Here is an 18,653-nt window from a genome sequence, read left to right as displayed (position 1 = left end):
CTGCTTCTGAATATGCTATCTAGGTTGGTCATAACTTTCCTTCCAAGGACTAAGCGTCTTTTAATTTCATGGCTGCAGTCACCATCTGCAGTGATTTTTGGAGCCCAGAAAAATAAAGTCTGACACTGTTTCCACTGGTTCCCCATTTATTTCTCAAGAAGTGATGGGACCAGATGCCATGATCTTCATTTTCTGAATGTTGAGCTTTAAGCCAACCTTTTCACTCTCCACTTTCACCTTCATCAAGAGGCTTTTGAGTTCCTCTTCACTTTCTGCCATAAGGGTGGTGTCATCTGCGTATCTGAGGTTATTGATATTTCTCCCGGCAATCCTGATTCCAGCTTGTGCTTCTTCCAGCCCAGAGTTTCTCATGGTGTACTCTGCATATAAGTTAAATACGCAGAGTGACAATATACAGCCTTGACGTACTCCTTTTCCTATTTGGAACCAGTCTGTTGTTCCATGTCCAGTTCTAACTGTTGCTTCCTGACCTGCATATAGGTTTCTTAAGAGGCAGGTCAGGTGGTCTGGTATTCCCATCTCCTTCAGAATTTTCCACAGTTTATTGTGATCCACACAGTCAAAGGCTTTGGCATAGTCAATAAAGCAGAAATAGATGTTTTTCTGGAACTATCTTGCTTTTTCGATGACCACGCAAAAGAAATGACATCTTGAACCCTGAAAATTCTTAACTCAGACTGAAAGCAATCTGAATGCTGACTCAAGACTGCTTGATCAATAGGAAGTAGCCTTCCAGAATACCTACGAACTGCCCTCCTGCAAGGTGAATGGTTTTAATGCAAAAAAATTTAACTTTAAACATGTTATGAGTCTCCAACTCTGAACACTGCTGAAAGGAGTATTTGACAGTGCAACTTGTAGAATTATTCCAAACGTTTAGGATACGTTACTTATGTTGTGGCTTAGAACTATTTCATAAAACAAAATTTAGGCTTGTCTCTGTTCAAGAATACTAGGCTACTGAATACTAAAGGGAAAGAACACCACACTACTTTTGCATACTGTGAAATAACATCAAAACCGTGCACTACAAGTGTGTGAGCGTGATTAACTTGTAGTCCAGTGAAAAAACAATAATACTAAATACCTCCATTTTCATTATTTGCCAAACCCAAGGCTTTTTAAAGAATAAAAGTACAGAAACTACACATCAGCTACAGAATAATAAGGTGTTTGGAAGAATAAATAATTCAAGAAAATAGAAAACACATATGATTTTAATCATTCTTAGAATAAAGTCAGAAACATTATAAAAGCATGAACATAGTAACCTGCTTCCCCTTGTACCTAATGAATTCTCCCAACTTTAGCTGAAAGGTCAACCTAAATCCAACTAGGCAGGAAAGAAGGGGAGGCTATGATATCGTACTTCTGGCATGAGATTTTCCTTCAAGTTTCCTATTTTTAATCCAAGAGGTAATATGTGTACTTATTTCACCAAACATTTGATCCCTTATGTCCAAGGTTAAGAGGGGAGACTAGTGTGATTCTGGATAATAATAACAGCTGTAATTTTGTTGTTGTTCAGTCACTGAGTCATGTCCAACTCTTTGCGACCCCATGGACTGCAGCACAGCAGGCTTCTCTGTCCTTTACCATCTCCCAGAGTTTGCTCAAACTCATCCACTGAATCAGTGATGTCATCCAACCATCTCATCCTCTGTTGTTCTCTTTTCTTCCTGCCTTCAATCCTTCCTAGAATCAGGGTCTTTTCCAACGAGTCAGCTCTTCACATCAGGTGGCCAAAGTATTGCAGCTTTACCTTCAGCATCAGTCCCTCCAATGAATATTCAGAGTTGATTTCCTTGAGAATTGACTAGTTTGATCTCCATGCAGTCCAAGGGATTCTCAAGAGTCTTCTCCAACACCACAGTTTGAAAATTTACCAGGTTGTAATTTACTAAATGTTTTTCCAATGCTTGGCATGTCCCCATAACAACTCTATAAGGAAGCTATTCCTCATTCCATTTAGTAAATGAAGAAATTAAGATATTCAGCATAATAACTCATCAAGACCAAATACTGCCGGATACAGTCAGGATCTGAACTCAGTACTATCTTCAACTGAGGCTACAGAAGCTAAGCTTGTAAGAAGGAACATTTTATGTTTTTGAAAATAGTAAGAAACGCATGAACATGCTAAACTTACGAACAGAAACTGCTGTTCTGATAAAGCAATATATACAGCGATTTATCTTCCTCAACCTTGTTCCAAAAGAAACCATTTAAGGCAGCTAAGCTTATACCTATAAATACACATTTGACAATGAGGCTTTACCAAAATGTAGGAAAAACTTTTACTCATCGTACCATACCTACTTTACTTTCTTAGAGGTAGAACACTTTGATTTTCTATCTCAAAACTTCGTTATAAAAGTGGGGATTCTAGATAATCCTCACATGTTTTATTCTTACTCTTAAATGATCAGGCAACATAATTAAGTTTTTTAGAAAAAGAGACTAAAGGTAAGAAGGAGGAAAACAGTCATGCACAAACCTTGCTTCTGGTCGCTCGCTGCAGTGACAGGGGTGCTGGCAGCAAGATGAGCGCTCTCCACAGTCCCATAGACCACAGGGCTGTGCTCGGGGACCTGGCTGGGCAGCTGCTGGGATTTGAAGTACAAAAAAGGGTGATAATGAGCGTGCGAACATAAAAACTAGCAACATGGAACCCAAGCAAGTGGGGAAGACAAAGTAAGGCAGGAGGTCACAAAATTAAACAAACAAACAAACAAACAAACAAAGCAAGGAAAAAATATATAGGCCAGTTTAATAAATTCAAAAAGTATATGGGAAGACAAGGAAGAAAAGGAAAAGAGGCAGCAAGAAAGGGGGGGGAAAGAGATGATTAATATTAACCACAGCAAGAGAAGACAGCGCAACAATTATTAGTACAATGCACTCTCCAGTGTTCCTTCTAAGGACAGACTTTCAACCTAACAACAGACGTCACTTCTGAGAAGGAATTCAGCATCTTCTCAGTCAAGACCAATGGGACTTGGCCAACTTCATTTATAAATTACCTAGCAAAGTATGATAGTTCACCAGTCAAAACCAGGACAAACAAGACATGATGGGTTTTAAAATCAGTTACTGATTCAAGAAAACAATACAGAATGGTGATTCTGATCATGTGTCCATATAATCACAGAGGTGAAATGCAACTTGGAAAGCCTTTAAAGGGACTTTCACCTTAAAATGTCTTTAGATTCTGGGTCAAGGATGATATATTCTCAGAGGCAGAAAGCTGAGTAAAATATCTGGCTTTTCACAGGTAAGAGAAAACTCTTCTTTGCACTCAGCCAGTATATGGAATATAAATGTCCATCAAAATCCTAGCAGAGTAGGTTGAAAAACACTGCAGCCATTTTTCAACTTAGAGGGAACAAGAATTACACAAGAAAGAACAAGAACATTCAATCTACATCACATTCTAGTTAGGTATTTTTTCTGGACTTGAGGGTTACACAACAGCCACGCAAGAAAACAGTGTCTCTCCTAGGAGATCTAAGGTCAATTTTTCATAGCTATAATCGTCTACATCAAATTCTACCAGTGCTATAGAGCAGAGCTCCCTGCACAATCTGACTTTTATTTTTTTGGAAGGTAGGGGGAAATTCAGGGTAGATAGGGCCACTTAAAAGTAGGAGTTTATGAAAAATATATTTGAATCAGTATGTCTCACAGAGAGTAGGAACATAAAATGAAATATGAGTTCAAACATCTATTATTTATAATGTCATTTAACTAACTGCTTTTCATGATGTACAACGTGCATAATTTATGTAAGACTATATATGATGTAAAAAATAACATATAAAAACACAGACAATAGTATTATTTCACCTATGCATTATAAACAATGAAACTACTCACATTCCACAATTTCTTCTAAATGAAGACCACTAAAATTATATTTCCATATGTAAAAAATGAGAGTTTCTATTTTCAACTTTGAATCACTGACAAATGGATAGTAATACTGTGATTATTGTACTCTGAATTCTTAGTTCCAGTGGGAAAAATTTTTTATTATTAAAAGTTAGGAAGGAATCACAGCTGTAAGGGAAAATAAGGTCACTCTTCCGTACCCACAGAGTGTGGCCCACATATATGCAGGCTTGACTGTACTGCTCATTTTACTGTCTAGACTTTTAGAGACTTAAACATTTGCAGATTTTGCTATCTGCGGGGGTTCTGGAGTCAATCCCCTGTGGATACCGAGGGACGACCGCAAGGACTCAGTTGGATTCTATGGCTGAAAACAGCTCTAGAACAAAGGAAAGAGTCTATGTTATTTAACATTTATTAAATAGTCATCTACATAACTCGGGAAAGAAAGATCTGTATACTGTGTCACATTTACCAGAAAGAAATAAAATATTAACTATTTCAATAGTCTGGGAAATGAATAACCGATTGAAAACAGGGTATCTGCTGAAAGAAGGTCACCAAAATCAATAATACACATGGTGAAGGTGAGATTCTTAAGACAGTAAAAGACTGATGGTATCTGTAAGTATCTATAAATCTGTATAGATCAGAGCGTTTTTTCATCTAAGATTAAAATATCTTCAATCATATTAAATAGACAACTGCACAGACATTTTTCCATCAACTAAGCGCTAGGAAGACTTTATGTATAAAGATTTCTAAGAAAGGAGTGACTCATAGTTGGCTGGTTAACTCATAGTTCCAAATCCAGGTATCTAATACATAGACTCAGAATGCTAGGAAAGTACTCAGTTTTCATAGCTACGAACTTCCCTGGTAAAAACTTCAAGCTTTCAGTGCAGGGGCACAGATTAGATTCCTGGTCAAGGAACTAAGATCTCACCTGCTGCTCACTGCAGCCAAAAAAAAAGCAATGCTCAGTTGTAAAATGAAAAGGAATCAAAGATCTTACAGTGTCATCCAACTTCAGCATTCTCTAAAGCCTCTGACAGGACCAAGAAAATAACAAGGTAATATACATCAATACTTTAATCTGGAAGATCAATTGGTGTCAAAATGTAAAATAACTCAATAAAGATGATCAGAGCTAAAAGATTAGGGTTTATTGGCAACATCACATTGCTGCAATAGTTCATGATTTATTTCATAGCTGAATTCCCTCCCCACACCAAATTTTTCAAAATCAAAGTTCAAGCAGAAGAAAAAAAAAATCTCATTTTTCAAACAGAGTGGTAAGGAAGCTTATTTAAAGTAAGTATGGCAAGATATCACATACTTGATAGTATCCAAAAAGTGAATTCCCTTTATAAAGATTACTTGAGAATCTATTGTAAAGTTGAAGTACCAGCCTGAAGGGAGAATGGTAGATGCGGGCTCACTGGAAGAACTCATTTAAAAAAAAACAAAAAATAGAGTACAACACATAAAAGAGGTAACAGTATCTGGGACTGTCTTAATACTTCTTTGTACAGTTTAAAATTCATTTCTTAAGAGCAGATAAGATGGTAGGGCAAAAAAGAGTGAGCTTATCTCCTCTTACAAGCACATCAAAATCTCAACTGTCTATAAAAAAACCACTGATGAAAAAGACTGGAACCAGAAAAGATCTTCTACAATTAAAGACGTAAAGAAGGAACTACAAGATGGGTAGTGGGGCAGACTCATGATATAACCAAATCCCATACCCTTGGGTGGGCAACGCACAAATGAGAGTGTTATAATGCAGAGGATTTCCAACAGGAGTACGAGTGAGACTCCCCAGTCCAGGGGTCCTGCACCAAGGTGAGACCCCAGAGCATGCAGCTTTGAAGGCCATTCCGGCTTAATTTTGGAAGTCCCATAGGACTGGGGGGCAATAGAAACGCCACTCTTAAAGGGTGTACACAAAATCTGATATGCACTGGGACTCAAGTCAAAAGCAGTACTATGGCAGGAGCCTGGGCCTACTTGCTGGTCTTGGGCAGTCTTCTGGAGAGGTGGGGAGGATGGGTGGTGACTGTGGCTCACCCTGAGGACACAGATAATAACAGTAGCAGCCATAACTGGGGACATTCTACTGCGTCAACACTGCTCTTGGCTCACTAGCTCCAAGTTCTAATCCTAATCCCACACAACAGCTTTAGGCATGAGCGCAGGGATGCCTCAGGTCAACCAACTGGGGAGGAACAGAGCCCTACCCATAAACAAATTGCCAAAAGACTTCCTGAGCCCACAGTCATCTCCAGACATGCCTGAAGACATGTCCCTTCCCACTTGAGGGCCACGAGCTCCCTTCCGACCATGAACAGACAACCACTGTCCCTTCCCTCAAGGAAGCCTGCCTGAGACACTAGACCAGCCTCATGCAACACGGGGCAGGCATCAGATGGAAGAAAACCACGATCCTTCAGCCTGCAGACCCAGCCCACTCACACCAGTCCAGACCTTACCCTGAGATCAGCTGGGCCGAGGTTCAGTTCACTAGCCGGCCGACATAAGTTTCAGGATGCCCTGGACGTGACACCGAACTGTGTTAAGGACCTGGCTCCCCCACCAACAATCTGAAACAAGTTCTACGATCCCTGAGGCCTGCAGCCAGACTTCAGGAACTAGTTCTGCATGACATTACTAACCCCAGGACCTGGTGTAACCTGCCACTGGGCAGCAAAACAGCCTCAGAGTCTTTGGGACTCTGACTCCACCCACCAATGAGTCAGCACTAGGCCAAAGGCCCCCGAGGAATCTACCACAAGCTATCTCCTGATCAGGCCCACTAAAGAGCACCGAGCAGCATCCACACAAGGCAGGGCCTGGCAGTCAGATACACTAAGGCCCAGAAGAGCCTACCAGATGAGCCACGCAGTCAGCCTGTTACATAAGAAGGACCAGCTTAGCCCTCTGAGCAGGAACCCCTAATGGCATGCAGCTTGAGTGACAAGAGGGAACTGCGCCTCTGGGGTAAACAGGGGGTCTCCTACAGAAGAACACGTTCCCAAGGCTGAGAAATGTGACCAACTACCTCATATATAAAAACAGAAAAAAGCAACTCAGTCAAAATGAGGGGGCAGAGGAACATATTCCAGGTGAAGGAACAAGACAAAAGGGCAGGGAAAAACTAAGTGAAGTGGAGACAGGCAATCTACCAAAAAAAGACTTCAGAGTCATGATCACAAAAATGATAAAGAAGTCAGGAGAAAAATGGATACAGAATGAGAACTTAGAAGCTTTTAACAAAGAGTTAGAAAAATATGAAGAACCAACCAACCAGAGATGAAGAATACAACACGTGAAATGAAAAATACACTAGAGGGAATCAGTAGTAGACAGACACAGAGGCATGGATCAGTAAGCTGGAAGACAGAATCATGGGATTCACTGCCACTGAACAGAAAAAAGAAAATAGGGCTGTTTAAGAGACCTCTGGGACAACATCAAGCACACTAAATATTCACATTATAGGGGTCCAAGAAGGAGAAGAGAGAGAGAAAGGTCCGGAGAAAACGACTCTATCCAGCAAAGTCCTTGATTAGATTTGATGGATAAATCAAAAGCTTTAGAGACAACTGAAAGCTACAAGAGTTCAGCACCACCAAACAAGCTTTACAACAAATATTACAGGAACTTCTCTACACAAAAAACTAGAAACAATAAAAATGTAAAATGAAAAAACACACCGGTAAAGGCAACATGCCAAAGCCTTTGACTACGTGGATCACCACAAACTGGAAAATGCTGAAAGAGATGGAATACCAGACCACCTGACCTGCCTCTTGAGAAACCTGTATGCCGGTCAGGAAGCAACAGTTAGACAACAAACTGTTTTTCAAATAGAGAAAGAAGTACGTCAAGGCTGTATATTGTCACCCTGCTTATTTAACTTATATGCAGAGTACATCATGAGAAACGCTGGGCTGGAAGAAGCACAAGCTGGAATCAAGACTCCTGGGAGAAATATCAATAACCTCAGATATGCAGATGATACCACCCTTATCACAGAAAGCAAAGAAGAACTAAAGAGCCTCTTGATGAAAGTCAAAGAGGAGAATGAAAAAGTTGGCCTAAAGCCCAACATTCAGAAAACTAAGATCATGGTATCCGGTCCCATCACTTCATAGCAAATAGATGGGGAAACAGTGGAAACAGTGGCTGACTATTTTTGGGGGCTCCAAAATCATTGCAGATGGTGACTGCAGCCATGAAATTAAAAGACTCTTGCTCCTTGGAAGAAAAGTTATGACCAACCTAGACAGTATATTAAAAATCAGAGAGATTACTTTGCCAACAAAAGTCCATCTAATCAAGGTTATGGTTTTTCCAGTAGTCATGTATGGATGTGAGAGTTGGACTATAAAGAAAGCTGAGCACCGAAGAAGTGATGCTTTGGAACTGTGGTGTTGGGAAAACTCTTGAGAGTCCCTTGGACTGCAAGGAGATCCAACCAGTCCATCCTAAAGGAGATCAGTCCTGAATATTCATTGGAAGGTCTGATGTTGAAGCTGAAAGTCCAATACTTTGGCCACCTGATGCGAAGAGCTGACTCATTAGAAACGACGCTGATGCTGGGAAAGACTGATGGCAGGAGAAGGGGATAAGAGAGGATGAGATGGTTGGATGGCATCACCAACTCAATGGACATGAGTTTGAGTAAACTCCGGGAGTTGGTGACCGACAGGGAGGCCTGGTGTGCTGCAGTCCATGGGCTGCAAAGAGTCAGACACAGCTGAGCGACTGAACTGAACTGAACATACACTGTTAGTGGGAATGTAAACTGGTGCAGCTCTTGTGGAAAACAGGATGGCGGTTTCTCAAAGACTAAAAATAGAACTACTATAAGACCTAGTAATTCCATTTCTGGGTATATATTTAAAAAAAAAAAAAAAGACCCAAAACATTAATTTGAGAAGCTACATGGGTCCCTGATGTTCACAGCAGCATTATTGATAATTGCCAATATATGGAAGCAACCTAAGTGTCCATCAACAGACCAGTGAATAAAAAAAAGAGGTGGAATACATACACAATGGTATACTACTGAGTCATTAAAAAAAAAAAATCTGCCATCTGCAGCAACACGGATGGACATGGAGAGCCTTTTGCTAAGGGAGAGAAGTCAGACACGGAAAGACAAATACTGTGTGATACCACTTACTGGTGGGATCTGAAAACCGCAACAAACTAGTGAGTATAACAAAAAAGAAGCAGACTCACAGATATAAAGAGCAAACTAATGGTTATCAGTTGTGGGGGGGGCAATATAGGGGTGGAGAAGTGGGAGGCACAGATTACTGGGCCTCAAGGGTGCATTGTACAACACAGGAAAGCAGTGAAGGTTTTATAATAACTGTAAATGGAAAAGTAGCCTTTATGAGTTTCATAGAAATTTTAAGATCAGGTTTGACAGATTTAAAAAATAAATTAAATTCCTTTGTCTTAACATAACCTACATGGTTTCCACCACAAAAGATGTCACCTTTATTTGCTATCTATTTTAAACTTATATATGACAAGATGCTTAAGTACAGAAGGAATTGGAGACAGGAGACCAGCAGCTATGGCCCAGGGTTCACATGCTTATTTTCATATTTCTGATGGGATAAGAACTTTTTACATTTTAAACAGGGAAATTTTAAAAGAACAATATTTCATAACACATGAAAATTATAGGAAACTTACAAAATTTTATTGGAACAGCCATTCATTTACATATTCTCTACGGTTGCTTTCATGCTACAACGGCTCAAAATTCTCCAAGCCAGGCTTCAGCAATATGTGAACCATGAACTTCCTGATGTTCAAGCTGGTTTTAGAAAAGGCAGAGGAACCAGAGATCAAATTGCCAACATCCGCTGGATCATGGAAAAAGCAAGAGAGTTCCAGAAAAACATCTATTTTTGCTTTATTGACTATGCCAAAGCCTTTGACTGTGTGGATCACAATAAACTGTGGAAAATTCTGAAAGAGATGGGAATACCAGACCACCTGACCTGCCTCTTGAGAAATCTGTATGCAGGTCAGGAAGCAACAGTTAGAACTGGACATGGAACAACAGACTGGCTCCAAATAGGAAAACGAGTACGTCAAGGCTGTATATTGTCACCCTGCTTATTTACTTATATGCAGAGTACATCATGAGAAACTCTGGACTGGAAGAAACACAAGCTGGAATCAAGATTGCTGGGAGAAATATCAATAACCTCAGATACGCAGATGACACCACCCTTATGGCAGAAAGTGAAGAGGAACTCAAAAGCCTCTTGATGAAAGTGAAAGTGGAGAGTGAAAAAGTTGGCTTAAAGCTCAACATTCAGAAAACGAAGATCATGGCATCCGGTCCCATCACTTCATGGGAAATAGATGGGGAACCAGTGGAAACAGTGTCAGACTTTATTTTTCTGGGCTCCAAAATCACTGCAGATGGTGACTGTAGCCGTGAAATTAAAAGATGCTTAGTCCTTGGAAGGAAAGTTATGACCAACCTAGATAGCATATTCAAAAGCAGAGACATTACTTTGCCAACAAAGGTTCGTCTAGTCAAGGCTATGGTTTTTCCTCTGGTCATGTATGGATGTGAGAGTTGGACTGTGAAGAAGGCTGAGCGCCAAAGAATTGATGCTTTTGAACTGTGGTGTTGGAGAAGACTCTTGAGAGTCCCTTGGACTGCAAGGAGACCCAACCAGTCCATTCTGAAGGAGATCAGTCCTGGGTGTTCATTGGAAGGACTGGTGCTAAAGCTGAAACTCCAGTCCTTTGGCCACCTCATGCGAAGAGTTGACTCATTGGAAAAGACTCTGATGCTGGGAGGGATTGGGGGCAAGAGGAGAAGGGGAGGACAGAGGATGAGATGGCTAGATGGCATCACTGACTTGATGGACGTGAGTCTGGGTGAACTCCAGGAGTTGGTGATGGACAGGGGGGCCTGGCGTGCTGCGATTCATGGGGTCGCAAAGAGTCAGACACGACTGAGCGACTGAACTGAACTGAATTGAAAGACAGTCGGCTGCAAAACCAAAAAATATGTACTAACTGGCCCTTAACAGAAAAAGGTTGCTGACTCCTATTGTAATTCAGAGAGAAAGAGACTCCAAATAGTTATAGAAATATAACCAAGATGCTGATGTAATTTATTATCATAAGAGGTTATTTGAATGCTTCACATTTCATCATTTATGTGTAACTGATTCTTCAAAGTCCCATTCAATGACTTTAAAGTTAGCATTGTAATAAATATCTAATGTGTTAAACATATACAAAGGCTTCCCTGGTGGCTCAGATGGTAAAATATCTGCCTCCAATGTGGGAGACCAGGTTCCATCCCTGGGTTGGGAAGATTCCCCTGGAGACGGGAATGGCAACCCACTCCAGTAATCTTGCCTGGAGAATTCCATGAACAGAGGAGCCTGGTGGGCTATGGGGTCGAAAAGTGTTGGACACGACTGAGCTACTAACACTTTCTCTTTAGAACAGCTAATGAAAAGGTATTAAGCAGTCACAGACATATACAAATCCTGGGGATAAACAACTATTGCCCATAACTGAGAAACATTATGAAGATTAGAATGGAAAAAAATAAATGGCACCGAAAAAAAGCACCAAAACACGCTTCTTTTCTAAGTGAGAGAGAGAATTCTCTAACAAAGAATTCCCTTCCTAAGAATTCACTCTTAGAAAGCTGTGTGTATCTGTGTGTGGGAACTCAACATGTTGTTTGAGTTTTTCCCCTGGCATCTATCACATACAAAACATTGAGAACTCATGGAGAATAAAACGGAAAAATCCTTAGCTTCTACAGCTTATGATTCTTTCAAGGGAAGTACATTAAAGAATAAAACCTGTACACACACACACATACACACACACACAGACAAATAATATTCAACCATAAAAAAGAAATCTGCCCTTTGCAATAGCATGAATGGACCTTAAGGTCCATACCAAGTGAAATAAGTAAGACAGCGAAAAACACAGTCCGATCTACCTTGAATGCAAAATTAAATAATAAAACAAAAGTCACAGAAAAAGAATAGATTGGTGGGGGGTAGGGTGGGAAAATGTACAAACTTCCAGTCATATTTTATAATTCATGGAATGTAATGAACAGCGTGGCAATTACACGTAATAGTACCGTATTACATATTTGAAAGTTGCAAAGTGAGTAGATCTTAAAAGGTCTCATGGATAAAAAACTGTTCTTTTAACTATGTATGGTGGTGACAGGTGTTAAGTAGACTTATAGTGATCATTTTACAATACATACAAATATCATTACACTGTATATCTAAAACTAATGTAATGTGATATGCCAATTATACCTCAATTAAAAAGTAAAATGAACAAGTAGACAAGATGAGGCAAGGAAATGAGTAAAAAAGTTACTGTTCTTTATAGAAATTGAAGTGGTTTAGAGAATAACAGTAGCAGTGGAGATGGTGAAAATAAGCCAGATAGGGCTTGCTGATAAAATGGTTGTGGAATATGAAACCAAAATTGAAAGATGACTCCTAGGCTCATTGTCTGAGCAACTGGCACAGACTATAGTATAATTCATACACAAAAAAATCCAAGGGAGCACACCAAACACCTCAGGAAATAGTAACACAGGACTCACAAACTCAAATGCTTTTGTAAACAAATAGGTGACCTAAATATGTGACTCAAGAGTATAAAATAAAACAGAACAATGAAACAAACTAAAGAATGTATGTCTAGATTAAAGGCATTCAGACTGATGAAAACCTTTTTTAAACACTAACCTGAAAAACACCACACATCTGCAATACCAAGAATCGCTTCCTTAAAGGTGTCAGGAATGCTGAAGGAAACTCAGACACTCAACGTAAAAGCTGTCAGGCTTAACAAGAGGGCATGCATGCTAAGTCACTTCAGTCGTGTCCTACTCTTTGCGACCCTATAGACTGTGGCCCACCAGGCTCCTCTGTTCATGAGACTCTCCAGGTAGGAATACTACAGTGGTTTGCCATGCCCTGCCCCCCGCACCCAGGGGATGTTCCCAACCTAGGGACCGAACCTGCATCCCTTATGTCTCCTGCATTGGCAGGCGGGTTCTTTACCATTAGCCCACCTAGGAAGCCCTAACAAGAGAGTTAAGGGGGCTAAATGACAACAACAAAAACTTTAAAAACCAAGAATAATGTGGATAAAATTCACTGTAAAATAGTAAAATATATTAACAGCTACAGTATGTAAGATAGTACAGTAATTGTATTAAGCAGCTCAATGGAAGGAATTCTTCTGGCAGTCCAGAGGAGGATGCAACAGCAGCAACGCCCAGGGCAGGTTCAGGCCTTTCATTGGAGAACTATGATCCCCCAAGTCAAGGTCACAGCCAAAAACAAGAACAGATCAGGGGAACAGAAAGGGCTGAAGAAGACCCAGGAATATTTGATAATTCAGTAAACAATTAAAACATCTAAAAACAAAGGGTCAGTGAAGACCTATTCAATAAAGAAACAAAGAGACAAACTGCTTGATTAAAAAAAGGAGAATGAGGAGAAGAAGAAAAAAGTAGGCCCCAAATCTCATTGTATGCATCAAAATAAATTCTATGTCAATCAAAGATAAAGGTCAAATAACCAAACTTAGATACTGCTCATTTTATTATCTTTGATGGCAAAATCTTTCAAAGTTTGGGCCTCAAATCATCAGTTACTTATTAAAAACCAGAAACCTGTGAACAGATGGGGGAGGGAAGGAAGGCTCAAGAGGGAGGAGATACATTTGTGATTATGGCTGATTTGCACTGTTGTTCAGAAAAAAGCAACAGAACACTGTAAAGCAACTTTCCTCCAATTAAAAAACAAATTAAAAACTTACGAAGAGAGGAAAAAAGATTTTTAACTTCTATATAACAGAAGGCATCATTAAAGTTAAAATACAATCATCAAACTAGAAAAAAAATTACATATGCCAAAGGGATTTCTTTAACATTTAAAGAATGCTTATATATGAGAAAATCATCACTCCAAAAGAAACGTGTACAAAAGACATGAACATAAAATTCATACACACACAAATAACCAATGAACATCAAAAATTTTAACTCCACAAATCAATCAACAAAAATTAAATGAGGTATTATTTTGAAATCTATCAATAAGGCAACAATGTAAGGAAATGGGTATTCTCTTACATTGCTATTAGGAGATTACCTGGTACATTTCTGGAGGCTATAATCCCAATGTAAAGTTGTTCATCATAGCATAGTTATTATTAGTCATAAACAAGGAAAGAATAAGAATATATATCAATTAAATAAACTAGGGCACATCCCAACAAGGAAATACCACATAGCCATTAAGAATTACAGTACCTATAATCAAACAAGAATATTCTGCATGATCGCTGAAAACACAGTACTTATACAATGTCACAGGGACCTCCCTGGCAGCCAGTGTTTAAGACGGGACACTTTCACTGCCATGAGCTTGGGTCTGACCCCTGGCCAGGTAACTAATATCCCACAAGCCAAGTATCTGACCAGCCAGAAAAAAAAAGTCATGAATAAACCCAAATATATTCAACTATACGTGGGAAGGTAGAGATACACACACACACACACACACACACACACACACACACACACACACACTCACACTGAAAGATGTCTGAAAGGATATTCAACAAAAGTTAACAGTTAACTCTCTGGTAATAAAATTAATGGTCACAATGTCTTCCTTTACTAGTCCTTTCCAAAGAAGATTTTTAATTTTTATACATACAAAACGAGATCACTGTAATTTTGAAAATACATTATTAGTAGTAGACAAAAGATTAAACCTGATCGTTTTTTGAGATCTCTTACAATACTTCTTGTGATCCCCTACTAAACATCATGGTTACTGCATGACTATGAGATGCAATGCAACCGTTCAATATCTGGTAATAAGTGGAAAACACAGGAATTTTCCTATACATATAAAAATTCAAGGTACACTTTCTTTATAACCAAGATTCAGATTTAGTATATCTGGTGTAAAGTCATACCACTCTTAATAACAAAGGCTTTCACAAAATTTGGTGAAGCCCTATGAAGAAACACAGTTCATGAAAAACTAAAGAATCATGTAAAATAAAATTTGGGCCTCACTGGTGGCTCAGATAATAAAGAATCTGCCTGCAAGGCAGTAGGCTGGGGTTTGGTCTCTCAGTTGCTAAGATTCCCTGGAAAGCAAATGGCAACCCACTACAGTGTTCTTGTCTGGAGGATTTCATGGACAGAGGAGCCTGGTGGGCTGCAGTCCATGGAGTCGCAAAGAGGTGTACATGACTGAGGAACTAAGCACACAGTTTTCATATAATTGAAAAATACTATTTTTAAGCCAAAGGAGGGTACTAATGAGAAATTATTAAAGATGAAGAAGGATGTGATTTAATTCAATAACCAGGATCTTTACTGCACTCATCAGTAAAGTATTCTTGCCTGAAAAATCCTATGGACAGAGGAGTTTGGCGGGCTCAAGTCCAAATGGGCTGCAGAGAGTCAGACACAACTGAGCACCTTTACCGCACTGCACCATACCATACCATACCATACCATACCATACCATACCATACCTGAGATGACAAAACGACATTTTAAAACTTAAGAGTGGATCTGTTTACATTATATAGGTATTTTCAAATTCTTTATGCAAGAACTTAACTAATTAGTGTACTTACAAAATGAATATTATCTAAACATTAGAAACTAACTTTGGTTAACTGTTATTGCTAAGACTATAAAAATGAACTAATTAACAAATGGCCAGATGATTTCCAGGTATCAAATTTATAAGAAGCTCTTCAAAAGACTGAATAACCTGCTGACTTTGGTAATTTTCCCAAAAGACAGGAGAGGCTAATATGTGCCAGCAATAAATAATCTTTCATCAACCCCTACACTCTATGACACAGGACTCTCCCCCAAGTAATATCTGTGCTTCATTTTAAGAGTACTTCTTATTAATAAAACAACAAAAAAAGAAAAGAACAAAAGGGAGTAGGGAGAGGAAACAAAGTATATAGTTCATTTTAAAATTTTAAGAGATTTTAATCCACCACCCCTTTGGAAGGAGACAATTCTGGAACACTTGCCTATTCAGTCAGCCCTCAGTATCCACGGGAGACTGGTTCTCGGACAGCCTGTGGATAACAAAATCCTCAGACGCCCAAGTCCCTTACATCAAAGTGTGTAGTATTTGCATTTAACCTCCCATATATTGGGTTGGCCAAAAAGTTTGTTTGGATTTTTCTGCTTGGAAAAACTCAAAACAATTTTTTTGGCCAACTCAATACTTTAAATCATCTCTGTATTACTTATAACACCTAATACAATGTAAATACTATGTAAATACTTAACAGTGCATGCCAATTTCACCTTCTGCTTTTTGGAACTTTCTGCAATTTTTTTCTGAATATTTTTGATCCCTGGTTATTTGAATCTGCAGGTGAAGAATCTGTGGATAGGGAGGGCTGACTGTGCAACACTATGAATTTATTTCTACCCTCCAGGGTCCAAAGCAACTTTCAGGAAGCAGCACATTGCTTAATGCGAAAATTTCCTTGTGCCTCACTGCTACCAACAAGGGATACAGCTGGGAGGCTCTGAATGACTGATTACTCAGTACACTCCCCTCATCTTACAGATAAAAAAAGAGGCGGTTAAAGGACTTAATATTCTGACCCAAGGTCATAAATCTCGATGACAGAGTGGAGACCAGCATCAGGTACTCTATTACTCTGTGACGTCCATCTAGGTACCTGTCTGTGCACTACGATCGTCTGAATGGGCACATGGATACAAACCTGTACACACTTTTAATACATCTGAGACATCAACATTCCACAGATCATTTTAAAATTTAGGAAGCAGGAATATTTAAATTCAATCTACTCTTCAAGACAAAAACAGAAGCAACAAAAACCTGTTTCTCCTTTCCACTCTCCTTCTCCAACACAGTTTCTCTCAATTAACTCCTCTTAGCTTGCCTGTTTGCCAAAATCAAACTCATTATCCCCCTATTCAAAACCCATGTCTATTTCATGCCATATTTTACTATAAATCCCAGAATCTAAGCTTCAAGAATCACCCCTGATTCTTCCCTCTTTCTAACGCCCAGGGGAACCATGCAATGTGTTTACCTGGACCGTACTGGTTTCTGCCTGGTGTCCCAGCAAAATGATTCACAGCATCCCCATTCATTTCTAAAAAACTGCCCAAATTTAGATGATAATTTATACAGTCACCATTTTTATAATCCTTACTTTCTTAGTAACCAGTTGCAGAATATTTCTCTGACTTTCTAATTTATTAACGGAAGTGTTAATAGTCTCCCTTCACTCAATTTCCCATCATCATGTGCCTTTTTGTATATAGAGCCACTCTGCTAATATACCCTTCTCTCTCTTTCCATTTGTGAATACCAATCTGGGAACTCAGACCAAGTGGCATTTCTGCTGTGAAGCCTTCAAGACACCTCCAGTCATCCTCTGTGCCTCCTGAAATAACAGTAATTGCAATGCTAGTAACGCAGACAGACAGAACAGACTTGTGGACACACAGGGCAAAGGGGAGGGCAGGATGGATGGAGAGAGTAGCGTGGAAACACACACCACCATATGTGGAAGAGAAAGCCAGGGGGAATTAGCTGTATGAGCCAGGGGACTCACACCAGGACTCTGTGACAGCCTAGAGGGGTGGGATGGGGTGGGAGGTAGATTCAAGAGGGAAGGGACACATGCGTACCTATCACTGATTCATGTTGACGTGCATTTAAATGCACACTAATAAAGTAATGCTTCATGATGATATTACACCTCAGAAAGAACTATGAACATTAGAATAACTGACTGATGATCTTTATCAACTAAAAGTGTACATTCAGTGGGCTCTATGATTATCCACACACATACATTTATATTCAGGCCTGGGATCCCTGGAGAACGATGACGAGCAAAAGGATGCCCGTGACTAAGGTCAGAGAGAGAACCAGCAGAGGGCAGGATCAAGCTCCACAAGACTAAAGAAAAACCAACCAACCTCACAGGGAATTAAAATGTAGAAATACATGCTCTAGTTGAGAATTTACACTAAATAGTTTGACAACAACAATATTTTAATTAAGGTTGGAAAATACAGACCAAAACTGAATTGCCCCTAGAATGAATCCTAAATTTTTTCGATATGATGCTCCTAACAGAACACATAAAGCAGATCAATTTAAATGTGCAAATGTTGCTTGCTCCACATTCATATCCAGGGACAAGACTGAGTATAAAGCCCTATTCAGTCACTCCAGATTTGGAATATCCCTGGGGAAGTAACAGAGCATGGTAAAAGGTTCTATTAGCAATCATCAATATAATCTCACAATTCCTATACCTAGGTGGTTACACATTTTACTTTGCTAGATGATGGAAGATAAAAGTCAGCCAGACAGTATCATCATGTCCAAGTAAAACACATCATCACACAAAGTCTCAGGTTTGAGGCTTATTCAAAGTTCACGTATTTTCAAGGGGCTCTAAGTTTAAACATGTATTTGTGGGCTCAATTTTAAAGAACTTTTTTTTAACCTGTACAGTACTACTAAAATCAAGTCAACAGTCTGTCATTGTGAAGTGCCTTCTATTTGATCATCCCTATCACTTGTTTGTAAACTGGGCTCTCAGGAGTCCCTCACCATTCAGCCATAAGAGGGAGA

General features: G+C 39.4%; 1 protein-coding gene across 21 annotated transcripts in view; it reads right to left on the bottom strand.

Annotated features, from left to right (window-relative positions):
* The window catches only part of EIF4G3 (eukaryotic translation initiation factor 4 gamma 3), a 354,574-nt gene that overhangs the window by 133,585 nt on the left and 202,336 nt on the right, over nt 1-18,653 (bottom strand). For 15 of the 21 annotated variants that reach the window (XM_024982993.2, XM_015460874.3, XM_059880202.1 and 12 more), the window contains one exon: nt 2,519-2,627. In XM_024982993.2, the coding sequence (XP_024838761.2) occupies nt 2,519-2,627 (109 nt within the window). The remainder of the gene's footprint in view (nt 1-2,518; nt 2,628-18,653) is intronic. The other 6 variants (XM_015460870.3, XM_015460878.3, XM_059880208.1 and 3 more) reach the window with 1 other exon arrangement.

Source organism: Bos taurus, chromosome 2 (assembly GCF_002263795.3).
Source record: "Bos taurus isolate L1 Dominette 01449 registration number 42190680 breed Hereford chromosome 2, ARS-UCD2.0, whole genome shotgun sequence".
Lineage (NCBI taxonomy): Eukaryota > Metazoa > Chordata > Mammalia > Artiodactyla > Bovidae > Bos > Bos taurus.
This window is presented reverse-complemented; position numbering and strand designations above follow the sequence as displayed.